Here is a 19,081-nt window from a genome sequence, read left to right on the forward strand (position 1 = left end):
GCTCCCATAACTCCAGCATGCAATGGCCATCAATGTCAGCCACCCTTTCTTTTTTCTTTATTTTGATTCAAACAGCCACCCTTTCTTAAATGCATGGATAAAAAACTCTCTCTCTCTCTCTCTCTCATTATTATGGCTCTCTCTCTCTATTATTATGGCTCTCTCCCATCTCACCTCATCTCTCTGTCACACACACACAGTTTTGATTTAAATTTCTCTGGATTTAATTTTTGATTTTGTTTGAATTTCTTTGGTTTTAATTTGTGGGTTTAATTTTTAATTTTGATTTTTGGTTTTAATGTGTGAGTTTTATTTGTGGGTTTGATTTTTAAGTTTGAGTTTTGGGTTTGATTTGTTTGATTGATTTTGATTTTTGATTTTTGGATTTGAATCTCTCTGCTCTTCCTCTCCTCTCATCTGTTTTTTTTTTATTATCTATGAAACTTGCGAGTTCTGAAAAAACAAAAAACAAAAAAAAAATGACATCGTTTTGAATTTCAAGCCACTCGAGCCTCTCATTTTTCGAACTACCTACCAGGATTGTTTAAATAAATTAATAAGTCAATAAACTGACCTTTTTTTACTTACTCAAAAAAAACCAAAAGAGATTAAAATAGATAATAAAACAAAATGTCACATATAGATTATAATTATTTATTTTACTCCTATAATTATCAAATCAACTAAAAAAAAAGTCAATTATTATTTCAAACATAATTTTTTTTAACTAATCTAAAATAATTAAGGACAAATTTCACTTTACCTCCTTATGATTTAGGCCATGTGCGAATTACCTCTTGACTTTTGAATATTACCACATAACTCCATGTGATTGATGGAGTAATGCGCATAATTAACTTTTCCATCTATTCTAATCGGTTGTGCAGTGCACACGAGTGTGATGCCATTAGGCATGAATTGATGATGTTCCCTTACAATTAAAAGACCAAAATGCCTCCATATCTCATACCTGTTAACAACATCGGCAAACAAACTCTGGTGAGGTAGCCAATACCTTTGCCATAGAACACGATCATATGACTATCTCCAAAACTAGTGACTCAGTAAGAATCCATTGACAATACACGCTGGAAGCCATGAACGACAACCACAAAACAGAAAACCAACACGTCATCTACATGTCACCACCGGTAGCTTACGAGATCATCAAACTCACTACACCATGCTACAACACTCACACTCACTGTAACAGCGACGCTGGAGATAAACCCAGCATCGCCGGGATACTCACGAACAGACCACAAACCAGAGACCAACACCGCCGATGATAAACCAGTCACGACGCCATTGCTGGAGAATTCCAAGAACAGGTCGTACCACCGACGACACCATGATCGTCACTGTCACAACCTAGAACAAACGAGCACTCCTAGAAACAACCCATAGCACTTGGAACGCTAATATACATACATATACACACATACCTATACATACATATATATATATACACACACATACTTTCTTTGTTCTTCCTTCCAACTTATATATAATTTGTATATATATTCTTGGAAGCACAGATTTGTTGGGCCATTGGATTAGCTTGAAACTCAGTGTAATTGAATAATTTCGGATTAGCATAGTGCAAATTCAACTTGAAACCCTAATTTGTTCAACTCCACTTTTTCTCTTCTCAGATGCACGACTGTAGAAGTGAAAATGATAAGCAATGTTAAATATATATATACAAGGATAAATTAGTCTTTTTACGTTTATCATTAACGGTGTTAACTGTGCACATTATTCCATAAATCACAAGGAGGTTATGTGGTGATATTCGAACGTTAAGGGTAATTCACAAATGGCCAAAACCAAAAGGAGGATAAAGTAAAGTTTGCTCAATAATTATATAGTCAAAAAATTAATTAATAAATAGCCAAGTTCCAAAACGAGACTAAAATATGCTAAAATTGCTAATACTAGATGAAATATCATATCAAACTTATAATCAAATTTTCTTCTTCTTCTCACAACCATCAAATCAATTACAAAAAAATAAAAATAAAAAAATCCCAAATATAATTTTTTTTTATTAAACTAAAATAATCAAATAATCAATTAAAATAATTTATTTCCAAATGGAGCCTAATATTTCATTATAATTAATTACACAGTATAATATAAATAATTTTTTCTTTGCAAATATATATATTTTTTTATGAGAAATGCATCAGACCTCCATTGGGGCTGATCCCAGGACCCAGTGAAATCTGATTGGTCGAAATTTTTATTTTATTTTATTTTATTTTTCTTGTCATTTGGGGTTGCTAGGGTCACCCCACTGGGTCCCAGCACGGTTGATTTTTTATTCTATTATATGATACAGTGAAACTCATTCTGTCAAATTTTTTTTATTCTTTTATCCTTGCATTTCGAAAATATTTATAACAGATTGAAAAAAAATTCTAGAATTCCTCAAAATTTATGTCATTAATCTGGAGAAATATGAAAAAGATGCAGAGTTTTGGCTTTTAGGAAATATTTTTCAGAAAATTTTATTTTTGTTTTCAATGAATTTTTAAAATTTTTAAATACACATAACATAAATATTGTATCATATTTGTCAAAAAAAATTTTAAAAAATTTACTAAATATTAAAAATACGAAAAAAGAAATCAAAATTTAGTATATTTTATTGTATTTATTAATTTTTTAAAATATTTTACTATTTAGATATATCTCAGTAAGGTGAATTAAAAAAATTAAAAAATTATTTAAAATTTTAAAAATATTTACTAAAAACAAAAAATATATATTTAAAAAACAAAATAAAAAAAATTTCTAATTTTCAGAATTTAGAAAGATGAATCATTAGGGTAGTTCTTCTCTTCCGTAGAATTTCCCTCCAAACAGAACACAAAGACAGTGAAATATCTTCAAATTTTAGGGTTTTTTTTTTGCCCCGGGGGGGGGTAAGCAGTGAGTGCTCTGTGAAAAGTGCAATTACAAACAACACAAACATGGCTGAAGAAATGGAAGTGAAAGTGCAAGAAGAAGGAGAGAGAGTGAGCATGAAGCCATGGGAGCAGCATTCTGCAGTGATAAGCATCCCTCGCTTCGACTACAACGCCGCCTCTTCGCTCCTCTATCACTCCCAATCTGGCTTTCTCGTCACCTGCCCCATCAGTTTCATCTCTCTCTCTCTCTCTCTCTCTCTCTCTCTCTCTCTCTCTCTCTCACATTGAATCTCCTTTCTTTCTGCCTGTGTATATGTATATGACAATTGATTGCGGTGGGCATGATTTTTTTGTTTTGTGGAACTTTTTTTGGGAAACATTTTCAGCAATATTTTAAATAATAACTCAATTTTTCATCATCCAATTTAATTGAAAGAATATATTGTATGTCAAACTTTTCCATTTTTTTTCTTTTGATGAATCCTTGGTCAAAATTGTTTTTCCCCAAATTTTGTGTTGCTGTAATTTGTGGTGCCTAAGCTGAACTGTAGTAAACTCGTCAAAGATATTAACTTTGGTAATGGTTTGGTATAAAGTGAACTAATTGTCACTAGTTTAAGGGGTAATTGTTCAAATTGATAGTTTAAGGGGTAAAGTGACACAAATGTGATAGTTTGATTGGCAAAGTGTTTTTTTTTTTTCTTTAATATTTCTCATGATTTATATATTTAAGCACTCAAATCTAGTTGATGGAGATTGTGATATATAGATAGTGATTTTTATTTTGTATGCATATATGTAACTACTTGTTTACGTTGGAAACTGAAGTTTGAAAACTTTGTTGTTGTTTCAGAGAGGGAAAAAAGTGCCACAAAAGAAGCCATGTCCATTCTTGAAAAGGTTTATCTTTTAAGACCTCTATCTGTTGCTATTTACATTTATTGTTAGCTGTTGTACATTTTGCAGAGCTGATTTATTGTTATCTTTGCAACAGATGGAACAATACTGAACCACTTCAAACAAAGAAAACAATTTATAGACGTACTTTCAATAACTTTTTTTGATCAGCAATAGTAAAGATAAGTTCAGAAAAAATGTAACTAAGTTACAAAGCACATCAAGGAGGACAAGAAGTCCACCAAGAAAGAGAAAAGAGAAAAAAAAGGAAATAACAATAACACATGGCAAATAGCCTTCCAATTTCTAAAAATTACCCAAAATCCAAAAAGATGACAAATAACAAATCTTGTTCCATAGTTTGCCAACATCTTTAAACTTGTCATAAAAAAATCTCACAATTTTTTTTTCCTGTCCAAATAACCCGAACCACAATACAAATCACACTATTCCATAGGAATCGGGCCTTTCTAGTATAACCAAAATCTCTATAATCAGCAATTAACATGTGGGTACACAAATTCAGAACTACCCAATCAACCTTTGCCAACTGAAATAGATGCTACCATAATGCTATAGCCACTGTCAGAAACACAACTGCTGCCAACCACCTTGTTGTCTGATCAGTGCAAGCCAACCACAAAGTGGTTTTTCCTTGGCCACTAGATCAGGTCTTGCCATACTGGTTGTAATGAACCCACAAGTATGCCACGCCAAGCATTTGGTCCAAGTCTATCTTGTGCCTTGCATTTGCTATGCCACCCACACTTGTCCATGGGTTAAGTGTCACTGCAATATGGACACTATCATGCTCCCATCTTGTTGTCTAGGCATGCCTCGCTCATGCCTTGGTCTGGTTGACATGGGCTCAAGGTGCCACTAGAAGCCAATCATGCAGCCCTCAAGTCTAGGGTGCTAACACCCGCCATGGTGGAGGGTTCCTGCCAACTTGTGCTCCCTTCTGGGGTTGAGTTGACGTTTGCTCCCCTTCATGTTTCAGCCATGCATGAATGCAATGAGGGCTATTCAGGTTTGAGAGTTTGTATGAGGAGCTGACAAACTATGAGTTCTTCTACTTCTCATATGATCAATCCAATTGCATTAGACTAACTAATCAAAACTCCTTTTTACTGATCAATTGTTTGTTATTTTGAGGGGAAAAAAAGGAAAACAAAAGCAGTTTGGAAAATGTTTACTGATTTAATGGCATTCATTTGGGTTATTGTGTTTGAGTAAATAGGGAGATGTCCTTTTGGTGTTGCTAGGCAACCTTATTTCAAGCTTTTGTTACATGTGTTCTGATGCTTCTGCAGATGTTTTGACTGACCTGCAATACCAAAAATGATAAGTGTTTTAGTATTTGAACAAACAGTAAAGAAATTATCAATGACAGTCATGTTTTTGTTCATATCACTCATGAAAATTTAAACATTTCCTCAGGCTCAGCAGGATAATATAAACATGCTATTTTTTGAATGGGGAAGTTTTGAATCCATTATGGTTTGAATTTCTATTACACCCACATTTTGTTCTCTCATGTACATTAGACCATGTTTCCAGTTCAAAATAATACATGAATAAAGTGAAGTTCTTTTAATATTTCTCAGCAACCATGTCCATTTGTTGACTTTTGCAGTGTATTGGAATCTTTAATTGTAGCATCTATGTAAGTTCGGAAAGCTCTGATGCAAATGTTGCTGCTAAGAGAAGGAAATTATGCATTTTGGAATTAGACAGTGAATGCCCCAGCAGTATAGAAAGCAAGAGCGCTGCTTCTAACTTTGGGGACTCTAGTGGTAATTCTATGGACAATGTGACATAAATTTCAAATGCACTTCTGGTGATATAATTTTTTTTAATTTTTTTATTATAAAGAATTGATTGACTTTTACTTCCTGACAGCAGGTAAACTGTTAGAAGATTCTTGTTTGACCTCTGCCAAATCAGATACAAATGAAGAAAGAAGTCCTACCCTTTCACTAGTTAAGCTGACAGGGAGTGGGTTGCTTCTTTTTACCATTCCTAGAAATGATTCTCTTGATGTTGTTGATACTGTGTCAAAAATTATTTGTTTTCTGGAATCTGGGAGTTTAAATTCACCACTGTAAGTTGCTTACTTGCCCTAATTTGTTTAATATTATTGGCTCTTTGTCTCTTCTTTTTCTTTGTAGTACTGTTCTATGTGAATAATCTTCTGAAACAAGTTTACAAAATTATTTTCTTATATATCCCAAACAATTTGGTGGAGGTAGTTAATCTCACTTTTTATTATTGTTTTATTTTAACTGCTTCCCTTAGTTCTTTAAATGTGGCCTGTGTACGCACCTGTTGCTTCTTTTGCTTATTGCTTCAATAATAAATGGATGGAGAAATGGAGGAGACTATTAGACAAAAAAAGCATCTATTTTCACATGATAGGAAGACTAAATAAAGAACAGTGAGCATGAGTCTCTCGACAGTGCTTACACTATTTGGGTTCTTTCTAAGCTGAAAAAGTTACCTTTGGTTGATCTAGAAAGTACAGAGAAACTAAAAGATCAACAAATTAGCTAGATTATCTTTCTCCATGTGGGAAGGAGATATCTTCCATGGTAATTAGGCACCTTCCCATTGACATGGATGCTAATGTAGATATTCTACCAGTTGATTGTAGTTCCTCAGATTATATATTAGTATTATATTAGCTATTTTTCCTTCAGAGCATTTTAATATATTTTTGGTAGGTTATTTTGTAGACACATCATATAAGCTACAAATGGAAAACGGGTGTGTCAAACTGCTGGATTGCACTAATCTCTTTCAAATGGTTGTTATGTGATTCTACGTAGGTTTTAAAATAAAGGATTCTACTTAATTCTTTTTTATTATTATACTATATGTAGGGTTCACCCATTTTTTGAATGTCAAAAGAGATTATATTATGATTGGTGAGATTTGTATTCACATCTCTTGTTATAAAGACAATGTATTCCTAATTAGACAGTTTAATCATGTGTTTTAAAAGAATTATTTTATAACATGTTCCAAAATCAATTTATTTAAATTTTTTTCTTCATATATATGATTGTTTAACATCATTTTTATAGTTTGTACTAAATCTTAACGATTTTTTATTCGATTTGATTCGGTTCACGATTTGCAAAATTAGGATTTCTATTCATGATTTGACAACTGTGGACACTTGTATGACACGTCAAGTATACATCAATTCAATAAATTTTGATAAAAGTAGTGTCCTACTTTAATTTCACTGTTTTTCCCCCTCATTCCCTAAGAAGCAAGCAAAGTATTGAAAAACCATTATAATATTTATCCTAACAATTATACTATAATGTTATGTAGGAATTATTACAATCTCAATTTAATAATAGTTGAGATTCGTGACCTAGAGTATTCAAAAAGTATCCGATATCCGATAAGCTTGGGATGTATTAGCTACGTATCCACAAGTATCTATGGAGTATCACTCCCTTTCATAGGTGGCGATTGATGGTGGTGAAGGGTTGGGGAATATGGTGGTGGTGGAGAGAGGAGTTTGGTGATGGAGAAAAGAGACGAGGATAGTAGGGTAATTATCATTTTTTGGTTATTGGAGGGAAATTAGTTAATTTTTGTTATTGACTCTATTAAAGTGACTAATCTAGCAGGGGTATTTATAATTTTTGAAACAAGAGTGAGGGAATATGCATTTTTGATAAACTTTCGTGCCGTATTTGTAATTCCCTTTTTTCAACTCAAGTTACTCTGGATCGTAGCCAGGAGGGGGGGGGGGGGTGTGGTTTACAAAATTTTAGTTATTCATGTAGGCAAGGAATCTGGTGCATTAAAATTGGACCTTTCTTATTCATGTTATTGATTTTTGTGGTTTAGTTTATCTTGACTATGATCTTGCTATAGGCATTACCAAATAACTAGTGGCTGTCATATGTTTGGTGCAGTTGGTGTCATCGCATTTTTCCTATCCAAGCAACTTGTTGTTTGAATGAGAAGGAACTGCGTGCAATTGTGTCAAAGCTTGTTATTCAGTTTGTAAATGATAAACGGAACAAGCTTGCACGACCTATAAAGGTATGAATCGATTCTATTGGTACTGCATTGTTCAGCTTTCATATGTACATTCAGCGAAGAGGTTGAAGCGAGAGACATTGTGATAGGTTTGTGTATGGAGATTGGCAGGAATTGACATCACTAGTCTCCAGTGCACCTTCACATCACTTGTATGGGATTCATGACTGTTACTACGTTCCTGGTTCATCATGATTAATGTTTGTCTTGTTTTTGGATGGGGCATTTGAAAAAAAATTGTGATAGGTTACTATATGGAGAGTGGCAGGAACTGACACAATTGGCCTCCAGTGCACTGTTGTATGTATGGGATTCATAGCAAACCTGAAAATTGTTTTTGTATAGAATTACATATTTGATAGGAGACCATTATCAACAATGGATTTTTCTCTATTTTTTGTTTCATTTTGATAAGTTTAAGCAATAGCATTGTTGTATGATCTTTTTTCGTTTCTTTTCCTCTTTGCAAGAATTTTTTTTTGTGTGTGCATGTGTGTGCGTGTGTGCACAATGATTCTAGATATGCTAGGGAAAAAATTCTTATATATGAGTATTGTAGTTTGCAGTTGGGTATAACAGAAGGGGAATTGAGGAGGCAGAGCTGAAGATTTCAAGAAATACTTCTAAAGATTCTGAAGAAATAGCTTTGTTAGACCGTAACAAATGCTTTAGCGTTGTGGCCACAGCAGTTAAAGATGTTGTACCAGATTCAGTTGTGGACCTGAAATCTCCGGAGGTAAAAAAAAAAAAACCTTGCAACTTTATAGTCATAAATTAATCTCTTTTGAGTTGTGTAGTTTCTTTTTGTGATTAAATGATAAATAAATGAAATAAATTTACAGTTATCAGTTCTGGTGGAGCTGCTACCCATCTCTGGATTACCCAATGGATCATTGGTGGTTGCTATCTCAGTTCTTCCGCTCAACCTTATTACTACTAAGCCACGACTCTGCATTAAGTCACTACTTTTGAATACAAAGGCAAGAAATGGAAGTAAGAATCAATAATGGTTCTATGGTTTGGGACATCATCTTCTCTACAAGCAGGACTCAAAAAGTCAAAAGACTAATCTGGTGCTAGTTTCTAGTAACGGGTTAGGGTTAGATCTGTGGTTCTGGTTGCTATGGAGATCTCTGAAACCCTGTTTGTCTGGTGATGATACCCAGAGGAAGATGTGATGAAGAATGGATTGCTCCTTGACAGACTATGATTTGCTTCGCTTCAATGTGGATTATACTTGACACACTTATTTTCAGTCAACTAGAACATGTTGATAAGAACTTAGATTTACTTCATATTCTTTACTTTCGCTCAACTTTAGTACATGTTGAGAAATATAAGTCCACATGATTGGATCTGTATCCTAATAATATGATGATCATTTAGTCACAAAAGTGAAAAGTTGATTCCATCCCCAAACTAGGCCAGTTTTAGTAGGCAATATCTCCCTTTGATTATCTCTAGCACTAGGTAGGAAGTATTAATATATATATACCTCTGTATACACGAATAGTCTTAATTACATGCAGTCGTGATGTTGGCACATCCCTCTAATAAAATAAAATGCACTATATTTACGCAACGTCAAAATTGCTGCTCACATGAGGTAAGAAATAGAAGTTTAAAAGGCCTTTAATTTTGTATGCATTTTTTCGTTATTTTATTGTTTTTCTTTTTTTTGGATTTGGGGCTATTATGAGGATGTGTACAAGTGTATATCTTTAGATATTTGGAGCAACGGCCCCACAATTTTTTTTTACACGTTTCTATTTCTATGGGGTGTGAAGTGAATACTTTTTGACTGGTTGGGCTTCATTGCTTTGGACCTCACTTGCATTGCAGTAGTATATCATGCACAAAATCAGACTCACAATTTCAAGCAAGATCATGTCTGCTTTATAGGTTTTACTTTCCCCTAAAAAGTACCAAGAGGAAGCTTTTATTTATATACACTTTTATTTCTTTGCACTCAGTATCTTATTCTCTCTCTCTCTCTCTCTCATCCATAGAAGGTCGGAAGCAACATGTGACTCAATGATTTGGTTACTTACGCTATCTCATAAAGCCCACAAGAAAATTTCATAAATTGCTTATTTTCAAACATCCAAAGTTTTCAAAGACATTTAGTTAGATACTGTTTTATACAGCTGTCTCAAAATTTGTAAAAACAAATACAGAAAACAACAAAATTAGGCTATGACGCTGTTTGGTAAGATTTATTTTCAGCTTATTTTAACTTTTAATTTAATTTAAACTATTTTGATATATTTGGTTCAGCTTAATAATACAGCTTATAACTTTTTGTAAGTCAAAAATCAATTTATTCTTTGAGTAGGAGAGAAAAAATTTAATTTTTAAGTCAAAAATTAACTTATGTTCACAGTTATAAACTATAAGCTGTTAAAGTATAAGCTACAATTACTTTCTCACAACTCTACCAAACGGGATCTATATCTCATAAAGCCTACAAGAAAATTTCATAAATGGCTTATTGTCAAACATCCAAAATTTTCATAGACTTGAGTTAGATAATGCTTTGTAAAGCCATCTCAAAAACAACAAAACTACAAACAGGAACAAAGGCATTTTTTTTGAGTCAACTTAAGAATACAAAATCAAGATCCAGTTCAAGTTGTTGCAGGCTTGCAATCCAACTTTACAGAAAAATAACCATTAATATCAGAGAAAGAATGGAATGTAAACTCTGCACGATCTCTACTTCTTAACATAAGACTTACATTATACGTAGAAAATTTCCTCAGCAAATTTCAAATCCCGAAAGCGGGATACAATATTCAACCATGCAAAAGAGCAAAATAGGAAAGAATTACACTGAAACAATTTTTTTTCTTCTCTTCTTCTTAGGTACTACCACATAAAGCCATAGAGAGATCTAAGTTAATGGTATGGTTTTGATGAGAAGAGGAGGAGGAGCCAGAGTAGTCATTGATGACATGAGACCTCCTAGAGTATGATGAGATAGCCTCACTAATCTCACTTGTTGATGAAGCATTACTTCTCTGTCTATAGGGATGATGACGCAGTGAGAGTGACAATGACAATCCATAACCCCCACCTTCTTCTTCATCGTCATCTTCATGTCCATGTCTAGAGTAATCATCGAATTTGCACCTCTTTGATGATGCACATTTTTTGTCTTCTTGCAAGGTTACCTGTGAAAGAAAACATGTTTCATCAACCCAAATCTACCATAATTACATGCTTATTTTAATGTAGTATTGGAGAGTCCTAGTGTGCGCGAGATTTGGAGAGATTCACATGTACTGAGTCTTGCCCATTTTCAAGGTGATTGATTGGTATATACAGTGAAACTCGTCATTTTTCATGTTAGTGTTGACAATTGATAATTTGTGTGAGGTAATGCCACACGTACCTCTTCCAGCACCTAAAAAAAACCAATCTAACAAGATCCAAAAGACTGTTGTTCTACTTGTAAACTGAAAATAGAATACTAGTCAGTAAAAACCATGCTCTACTCAAAACCAAACTTCCATGAGTTACAAGAATGACTAATGGTATTGCAGGCTTAAATTTAATATGATCATAAATTATTAAGTAATTGTATACTTTTTGATCAATTGAAATTTAAAATTAGAAAGGCTTAGAAATAATTGACTAGATAATTAGTAGAATAAAATAGGACAAGACTATTACTTGAAGAATGAGGTGGCCTACTACAGTAAAGAAACTGCTAAGTCCTATACCCTGCATTTAAAGGGCCATTTTTGAATATCACTAGTAGGGGCCCCCATTGTTGTGTATCAAAAATGGAGTGGACCACAGTATTCGGCATAGAACTTTATTTTTACTCTCTTTATTTTATTTTAATTTTTTTTCTATTTTTCAAATCCATTGAAATACTTGGTAAAAGGGAAAAACTCAAATGGACTAATAAGTTTTAGTAATATAATTTTGTATAAAATGATTTCATGGGGGAAATAGTACAGGAGAAAAATTCAAAACAAAAAATGTTTTAATGAATCACAACAGGGTTAATGAATATTGGTAAGCACAACAGTTTTTATGTACTGGAGATAAATTGAAATGACAATACATGACTGACTGACTATAGAATTGCAGGCAGTAGTAAAACTCAACTGAGAATGAGCAAAAGGTGTGTTTGGACGCCGCATTTCTCATCAATTTGCTTTATAAAGCATATGATGAGATGTTGTGATGGAACTTGTGAAAACTGAGAAATGCAAAATTCTTCCATGCATTGAAAAAAGTGTAGAAAACCTAATTCCACCAACCAAACTGCTACGTAGAAAGTGTCAAACCCTCCAATGTATTATTGTGCCTAATTTCCCACCAACCCCACACAACTAAACTATGGGATATAAAATAAAATGTAAAAGAAAATTTGAAAAACAAAATGCTACGAAAAATGCTAAAGACATAAAAAATAAATAAAAAAACATTTAAACAATTTTTTTAAAATGAAAAGCACGTGAAAATTTTTAATTTTTTTTTGCCAAGTTGAGACCCCATTAAATAAGGGTGCCTGGAAGAGGATATTAGATACAAATTGAATATCTAATCGATTCGCAAAAATTAGTGATTAATTGTTAAATTAATACTCTGGGAGTTGAATTCACTCTCCTTGCAAGAATTTAAGTTGTCTCCCATTTCACTCTCCCCTCTCCTTGCAAGGATTTAAATCTTACTTGGCATTCCACCCCCTCTTAGCTTAACATTATTATATGCACCAAGTGACTAGCTAAATTCAAAGTTATGACCTTGCGGTCAAGTTCTAACCAGCTCGTTATACTAAAGATTATTTTGAAAAGTTGGTTAAAAATTAATTTTTTGATTTGTTTTGATTTTTTTGACAAAATATATAAAAAAAAATAAAGAAATGATATGACCAAAAATATATTAAAAGTTAAAAAAATGACTTTTAACCATCTACCCAAACAGTAAGAAGTGCCCCATATAATAAAATAGTTTATCAAGAAAATACCAAACTTAAAAACAAAAAAGTGGGCATTGCAGATACTCCTTGTAAGAGTTTGGCTACAAGTCAAATAAACTGTTTATTGACTAAGGCCTCGTTTGAAAACTCTCATTTTTAGTCAAAAAAATCAAAAAATTATTAAATTAATCAAAAAATTAATAATTCATACCAAAAAGTCAAAGATTCTCTTTTCTCTTTATTTTTTGCACATTTTTTTTGTAAAAAGCCAAAAAGTCATCCCAAACATACTAATTTTTTTTAGCTCATATTTTAACCAAATAGTCAAAAAGTTACTAAATTAGCATGTTCCCAAACGAGGCCTAAGGGTTGGTTTGGGAAGTGGGTAGACTTTTTGATTTTTTGATTTTTTTAGCTATTTTAACCTGGGTTAAAAAGCTTGGTTTGGGAAGAGCTTTTTGGTTTTTTGACTATTTTGACTTTTTTTGTGAGAGAAGAGTGTAATGATTATGAGTTGAATGTGATGTTTTGTTTGTTATGGCTAAAATAGCCTATTTTGTCTTTTGTGATTATTTTAGCCAAAAAAACTCAAAAAGTCTCTTCCCAAACAGAGACTAAGGCCTCGTTTGGCAAGAGGCTATTTTAGCCAAAAAACCAACAACCCATACCAAAAAGTCAGATTCTCTTTTCTCTCTACTTTTTGCACATCTTTTCGTAATTAGTCAAAAAGTTATCCCAAACATACAAGTTTTTTTTACCTACCTTTTTAGCCAAATAGCTAAAAAGTTACTAAATTAACCTGTTCCAAACGAGGCCTAAATAATTTATTTTTGTCACATTATCTCACTATTTTTTTACATAATTTTTCATAATAAACAAATATGTCATGTCCAAACCACCCCCAACAATAACAACTTATGGCAACCATGAAAGAAAGACTGCACTGGTTAGTCTTTAGTCCACAAAAGACAATAATTGTAATCCACTCATTTACTATTTTGTTGTGCTATTTTGACATGGCAATAGTACAAATTTAAAATTTTTATCCAAAATAAAATGATCGATGTGTGTGACTCAGATGGTATTTAGGAAGTGAGTTTTTATGTAAATTTTTTTAAATGTAAGATATTATTAAAGAAAAATTTTATTATGTTTGAAAAGATAGTTTGATTTTTTTATGATTGGATGTGATGTTTATTTAACATGGTAATAATAAAAATTTAAAATTTTTATCCAAAATAAAATGATCAATGTGTGGGACTTAGATGGTGTTTGGGAAGTGAATTTCTACGTAGATTTTTTTAGATGTAAGATATTATTAAAGAAAATTTTTATTGTGTTTGAGAAGATAGCTGAGTTTTTTTTTATGGTTGGATGTGATGTTTGTGAGAGAAAAAGTGAAGTGATTATGAGGTTGAATGTGATATTTTGTTTGGATGTATTTTTTTTTAATTTTGCAAATTTTTTGTCTTTTGGTGAAAAAAAATGAAAAAAAATCCAACTAAAATTCTTTCCAAACACCACCTTAAATGCACTTGGTACACACTGTGAATATATCAATTAAATCTCAGCCCCACATCTTTATAATATTATATCTTTCGCAACATATTTCACGGTTTAGTAGACTTTTTGGCCTTGTTTGGGAAGTGGTTATTTTAGTAGTTTATTTTAATTTTTGACTATTTTAGTAGGTTAAAATTTTTGTATTTTGAAAGATGATTGGATTTTTTCGTGGTTGGATGTGATGTTTGTGAGAGAAAAAATAAAATGATTATGAGTTTAATGTGATATTTTGTCTTATTAACTATTTTAGCCTATTTTATCTTTTTGTGAATTTTAACCTAAATTAGGCTATTTTTTTCCTTTCCAAAGGGTTATATGCGCTGGTCAATCAAGAGGGCATCTTCTAGTAATATTATAAATAAATAAGAAAAAAAAAATGAAAACCATGCTCTACAAACAATGACCTAGTTTTTATTTTTGAACAATGACTTAAGAGTTTGAAATTGAAACTTGAAAGTTGTCATAGAAAACCAACAAGACACTCCAACACCATCATAAAAGCTGGGTAAAAAACAAGATTAATACTGTAGAGAGAGAAAGAGGGAGAGAGTAGAAAGAGAATACATAGATGCGTGGTGAGGAGGGAGGCTATAGTGTGTTTGTACCTTAAGGAAATCGGATTCTTGCACTGCATCTGCATCTGTGGCTGTGGGTATTGGAGGTGCTGCTGCTGCTTCGTGGGTCTGCCATCTGTAACAACTCTCTTTTCCCTCTTTCTCCTTTATTACTACTATTAATCCACTTTTCTCAGCCACACTAGTCTGCTCCTGCTGCTGCTGCTGCTGCGTATAATCATCAAAAAAGTACGGATTTGTGACTGTTCCCCCACATATTCTTCTTTGGCTGCATTGCTGCTTCTCTGGGATTGAACTCATCGTCGTCTCGATTCTAGCTCTGAGACAAAGCAAACAATACAAAAAGAACATCAAGAAAAAAAAGATAAAGATACAAAAAGCGCGCACACACACAATCTTGGAAACAGTAAAGACAACAATGAAATGCAAGCGTATAGTAGATGCAAAATCCTTTTTGTTTCTTGGCATAACCTTTTTTGAGACTTGGGTCTGAAACAATACTCCTCTCCTATTCCCATATAATAAGGATTAAAAGGGCTAAGGCTAAGCTCACCTACCTTTTTGTAGGGAAAGGACTGCTGCTGTACATGAAGTGAGAATCTGATTCTTCATTTTCAATGGGCTTTGAAGATGGATGGTAACTATCCACATCATTTTCATTTTCTTGATCAACACACCCTTCATCATCATCATCACGATCTTCAAAAGATTGTTTTATCCTCTCTGTTGTTTTTTTTAACACAACACAAATTGGTCAAAGAGAATATATAAGAGAAAAATAACTCATGCCCATTTTTTCTATTTTGTTGTTGATGTATGTATGTATGTATGTATGTGTGTGTGTGCATGACTTGATCAGAGTCTCTCAACAAACAAGAAAATCCAAATGAGGCATAGTAGCATTTATAACACGGTTCTGATTCAGAAAACTATGCACTAGGAATTAGGGTTGTGGATTTCATAAGAAATGCCAATATTAGAAGATTTATAAGAATAGTAGTTTTATTCTGTGCTCATCTATTTTGGCTAGGGAACAACTTTATTGTATTGGCAATGATTTAATAATAATAAATGAAGTTAGGAAACAACTCATTTCCAAAACATAGCAAAAGTGTGATTGATCTCCAACAAGAACGAGTGCTAAGCTAATAGAGGAAACACAGGTCAGAGAAACACATGCACGGAGGGTTAAATCAGAAAACATGAACTAGCATAAATGGGTTTGTGTTTGTGGTGGTATATATATATATATATATATATATATTTCAACAAATATAAGTAATGACAAATTTTGTATACCTTGTCTGATCAGGTCACTCTTCATGCTTCTGTACATCTGATAGGAACAGAATATTAACCAAAATAGAATCACAATAAGTATGCATCAATTGTGTATATATATAAATTAGGGCTGATAAAAAAATAAAAATTAGGAGGCGCAAAAAATGAAAGAAAATAAAAATGATAACCTGGAGATGGCTTTTGACATGTGAGATGGTGAGTCCTCTCACATCCATCAACTGAAGAACAAGCTTTGGTGTGGCTTCTACAATAAAAATAAAAAAATAAAATAAAAAAAGAAGCAGAAATAGTAAAATGATATTTTTTGTATCAAGAAAAACCATATGAAACACAAGAAGAAATCAAAGACCAAAACAAGGACATGAAGGACCAACAGAGAGAGAGAGAGAGAGAGAGAGAGAGAGAGAGAGATCTTACTGTGTTGACCACCAAGCCTCTCAATAGCATGAACAAAGCAGTGATGAAGATCAGGAGTCCATCTCAAACGAGGTACCTTCGATCTTATATACTGTCTCACAGCTCCATTCCTTCCACAACTACCCATCTCTCTCTCTCTCTGTGTTGAGTCTGGATCTTCAAAAGCCTCTTCGTTTTCCCTCCCTTACTGATGATTTTTTTTTTCTTTCTACCACCTGTTTCTTCTCCAAAACCCCTTGGGACACCTTTCAAATATTCAATTTCACCTCCTGAAAACAGACTTGTTCGTTTTTTCTTCTCTTATCTTATGCAGTCCCGTTGGAACTGTCTAGATTTTCAGCTACAGAGAGGTAGGCAGGCAGGTAGCGCAATATAGAAAATAGAGAGAGAAAGAAAGAAGCTGAAGGAGTTTGGGGTCTCTCGTGATGCGCTTATTATTCTGTTGTTTGTAAATTATAATTAGCCTGCAAAGATAAAATTCTCATCACGAGCTTTTCTGATATCTCTCTCTCCCCACCACCCAGAAATCATTACAACTACAACTACTGCTTGCTTCTGCTGCGCTGCCTCCTTCTGCTCTTGCTCTCGCTGCTGCTGCTTTGACCTTCTCTCCTCTCTCTCTCTCTCCCCCCTCTTTTTCTCTCTCTAGAATTGTGATATATAGGCCAACGTCGTCATGATCACAAAGGCAAGCCCATGAAGAATTTATACTCATTTTTTTCTTTGATAATAAATGAAACAAAGGACATTGATGTTGACGACCCTCCTCACTCCACTGTTTGTAGCCTAGCTTATGAGGACGCCCTTTCTATTCACAGTTTTACCCCTGTGCACACATTATTATCTATTGTTTTGTTGGGGTGATTTTTACATGATTTTAAAAAATATTTTTAAATCACTAAAATTATATAAATATTAAAAATTAAAATTATTTCATAAATTTGTAATTAATTTTTAAAGGTACCACATTCCTCATGAAGGGTTGTCACTATGAAAAAGGTCATATCATAAATTTGTAATTATTTTTTTAAGTTAAAACTATTTTCATGAGAAACGGAAAAGAAAGAGAAATAATATAGTAAGGGAGTAAATACTTCGGTTTGGTTGGTGTTGAGAGAATACTTAACATTGAATTGATTCTTTTGATTTTATGATTGAAAAATCGATATAATAAACCATATACTACAGTTCAATTGTATTGATTTTGTTTGATGCAGAAAAGAAATTTGTATAACATTTTTAAAGATTTTATAGAAAATTAAAAAAAATTTACATTGAAAATAAATAAAGAAAATGTATGAAAATTTCTTTATAAATGTTTCTCTTCTTAGTTTTTATCACAAAATCATATTATGCTTCCGTTTGGAAAGTGGGTTGATTTTTTGACTTTTTGACTTTTTTAGCTATTTTAACCTGGGTTAAAAAGCTTGGTTTGGGAAGGACTTTTTGACTTTTTTTGTGAGAGAAGAATGTAATGATTATGGGTTGGATGTGATGTTTTGTTTGTTATGACTAAAATAACCTATTTTGTTTTTTGTGACTATTTTAGCCCTAAAACCACTTGCCAAACACCACCTATATATTTTTTTATCATATAATATTCAAAAAATTATACTCCCTCCGTCCCAAAATAATGGTCCTTTTTGGGGAATCCAACTTTTTTTGGTAGTACAATTATTGTACTTTTAAAAAGTTAGTTTTTCAAAATTACCCTTTGATAGTACATTTTTTTGAGAATATCAATGTCATAATTGTACTTTTTATATTATTTATGAATTTAAAAGAAGGGCAAAATGGGAAATTTATATTATTTTTGTACTTGATTTTTGAAGATGGACTAATATTTTGGGACAATGAAAAATGGAATAAGGGACTAATATTATGGGACGGAGGGAGTAATATAAAAATATTTAAATATAATATTCAATTAGTTCAATTTGTATTAATATAAAAATTTTCAAAATCAAAACAAACCATATGTTATTAAAATAAAAATAAAAAAAACAAAAAATTGCAATTTCGTTCATCAATTTTTCTTACCCCCTACTTATAATGGACGAAATTATCAAATGACATATGGAAGTCATATGGGCACGTATCATTTATGACGAGAAATTATATTTTGCTTTTAGACAAATCTATGTGGTGTTTAATTTGATATTTAGGCCTCGTTTATAAATATATTATTTTAATAATTTATTAGCGTTTTATGAAAAGATGTATAAAAAAAATAGTGATAGTGATGTGATAATTTATAATAATTTTTTGAATTTTTGATTAAAATATGTAGTTGCCAAACGAGACCTTATTGATTAAAATTATGAAATTTAATACTTAATTACTTTTTAAAAAATAACTTGACAAGTATTAAGTAATAAATAGTATGGAGTAGAATTATACAAAATACCACG

The 19,081-nt window shown here is 32.4% G+C and overlaps 2 protein-coding genes across 3 annotated transcripts; one reads left to right on the forward strand and one right to left on the reverse strand.

Moving 5' to 3' along the window:
• Positions 1–2,800: 2,800 nt before the first annotated feature.
• On the forward strand, positions 2,801–9,296 carry LOC114281632 (uncharacterized). 2 transcript variants are annotated; one of them, XM_028224186.2, is made up of 7 exons: positions 2,801–3,144; positions 3,769–3,815; positions 5,449–5,608; positions 5,718–5,916; positions 7,751–7,880; positions 8,437–8,613; positions 8,720–9,296. In XM_028224186.2, exons 1-7 carry the CDS (start codon positions 2,979–2,981, stop codon positions 8,882–8,884), a joined length of 1,044 nt encoding a protein of 347 aa, XP_028079987.2. In that variant the 5' UTR covers positions 2,801–2,978; the 3' UTR covers positions 8,885–9,296. The 2 variants fall into 2 exon arrangements, with proteins under 2 accessions (XP_028079987.2, XP_028079982.2); XM_028224181.2 differs by having other exon boundaries at positions 2,802–3,144; positions 5,715–5,916.
• Positions 9,297–10,445: 1,149 nt separating this feature from the next.
• On the reverse strand, positions 10,446–17,348 carry LOC114281644 (uncharacterized). The gene is made up of 6 exons (XM_082870518.1): positions 16,671–17,348; positions 16,421–16,497; positions 16,251–16,287; positions 15,509–15,674; positions 14,982–15,270; positions 10,446–11,050 (listed from the first exon to the last, which is right to left on the reverse strand). The coding sequence occupies exons 1-6, from the start codon at positions 16,795–16,797 to the stop codon at positions 10,739–10,741; spliced, it is 1,008 nt and encodes a 335-aa protein (XP_082726644.1). The 5' UTR covers positions 16,798–17,348; the 3' UTR covers positions 10,446–10,738.
• Between the last annotated feature and the right edge of the window lie 1,733 nt (positions 17,349–19,081).

The sequence above is a fragment of the Camellia sinensis genome, chromosome 5, assembly GCF_055761805.1.
Source record: "Camellia sinensis isolate YWXY chromosome 5, ASM5576180v1, whole genome shotgun sequence".
Lineage (NCBI taxonomy): Eukaryota > Viridiplantae > Streptophyta > Magnoliopsida > Ericales > Theaceae > Camellia > Camellia sinensis.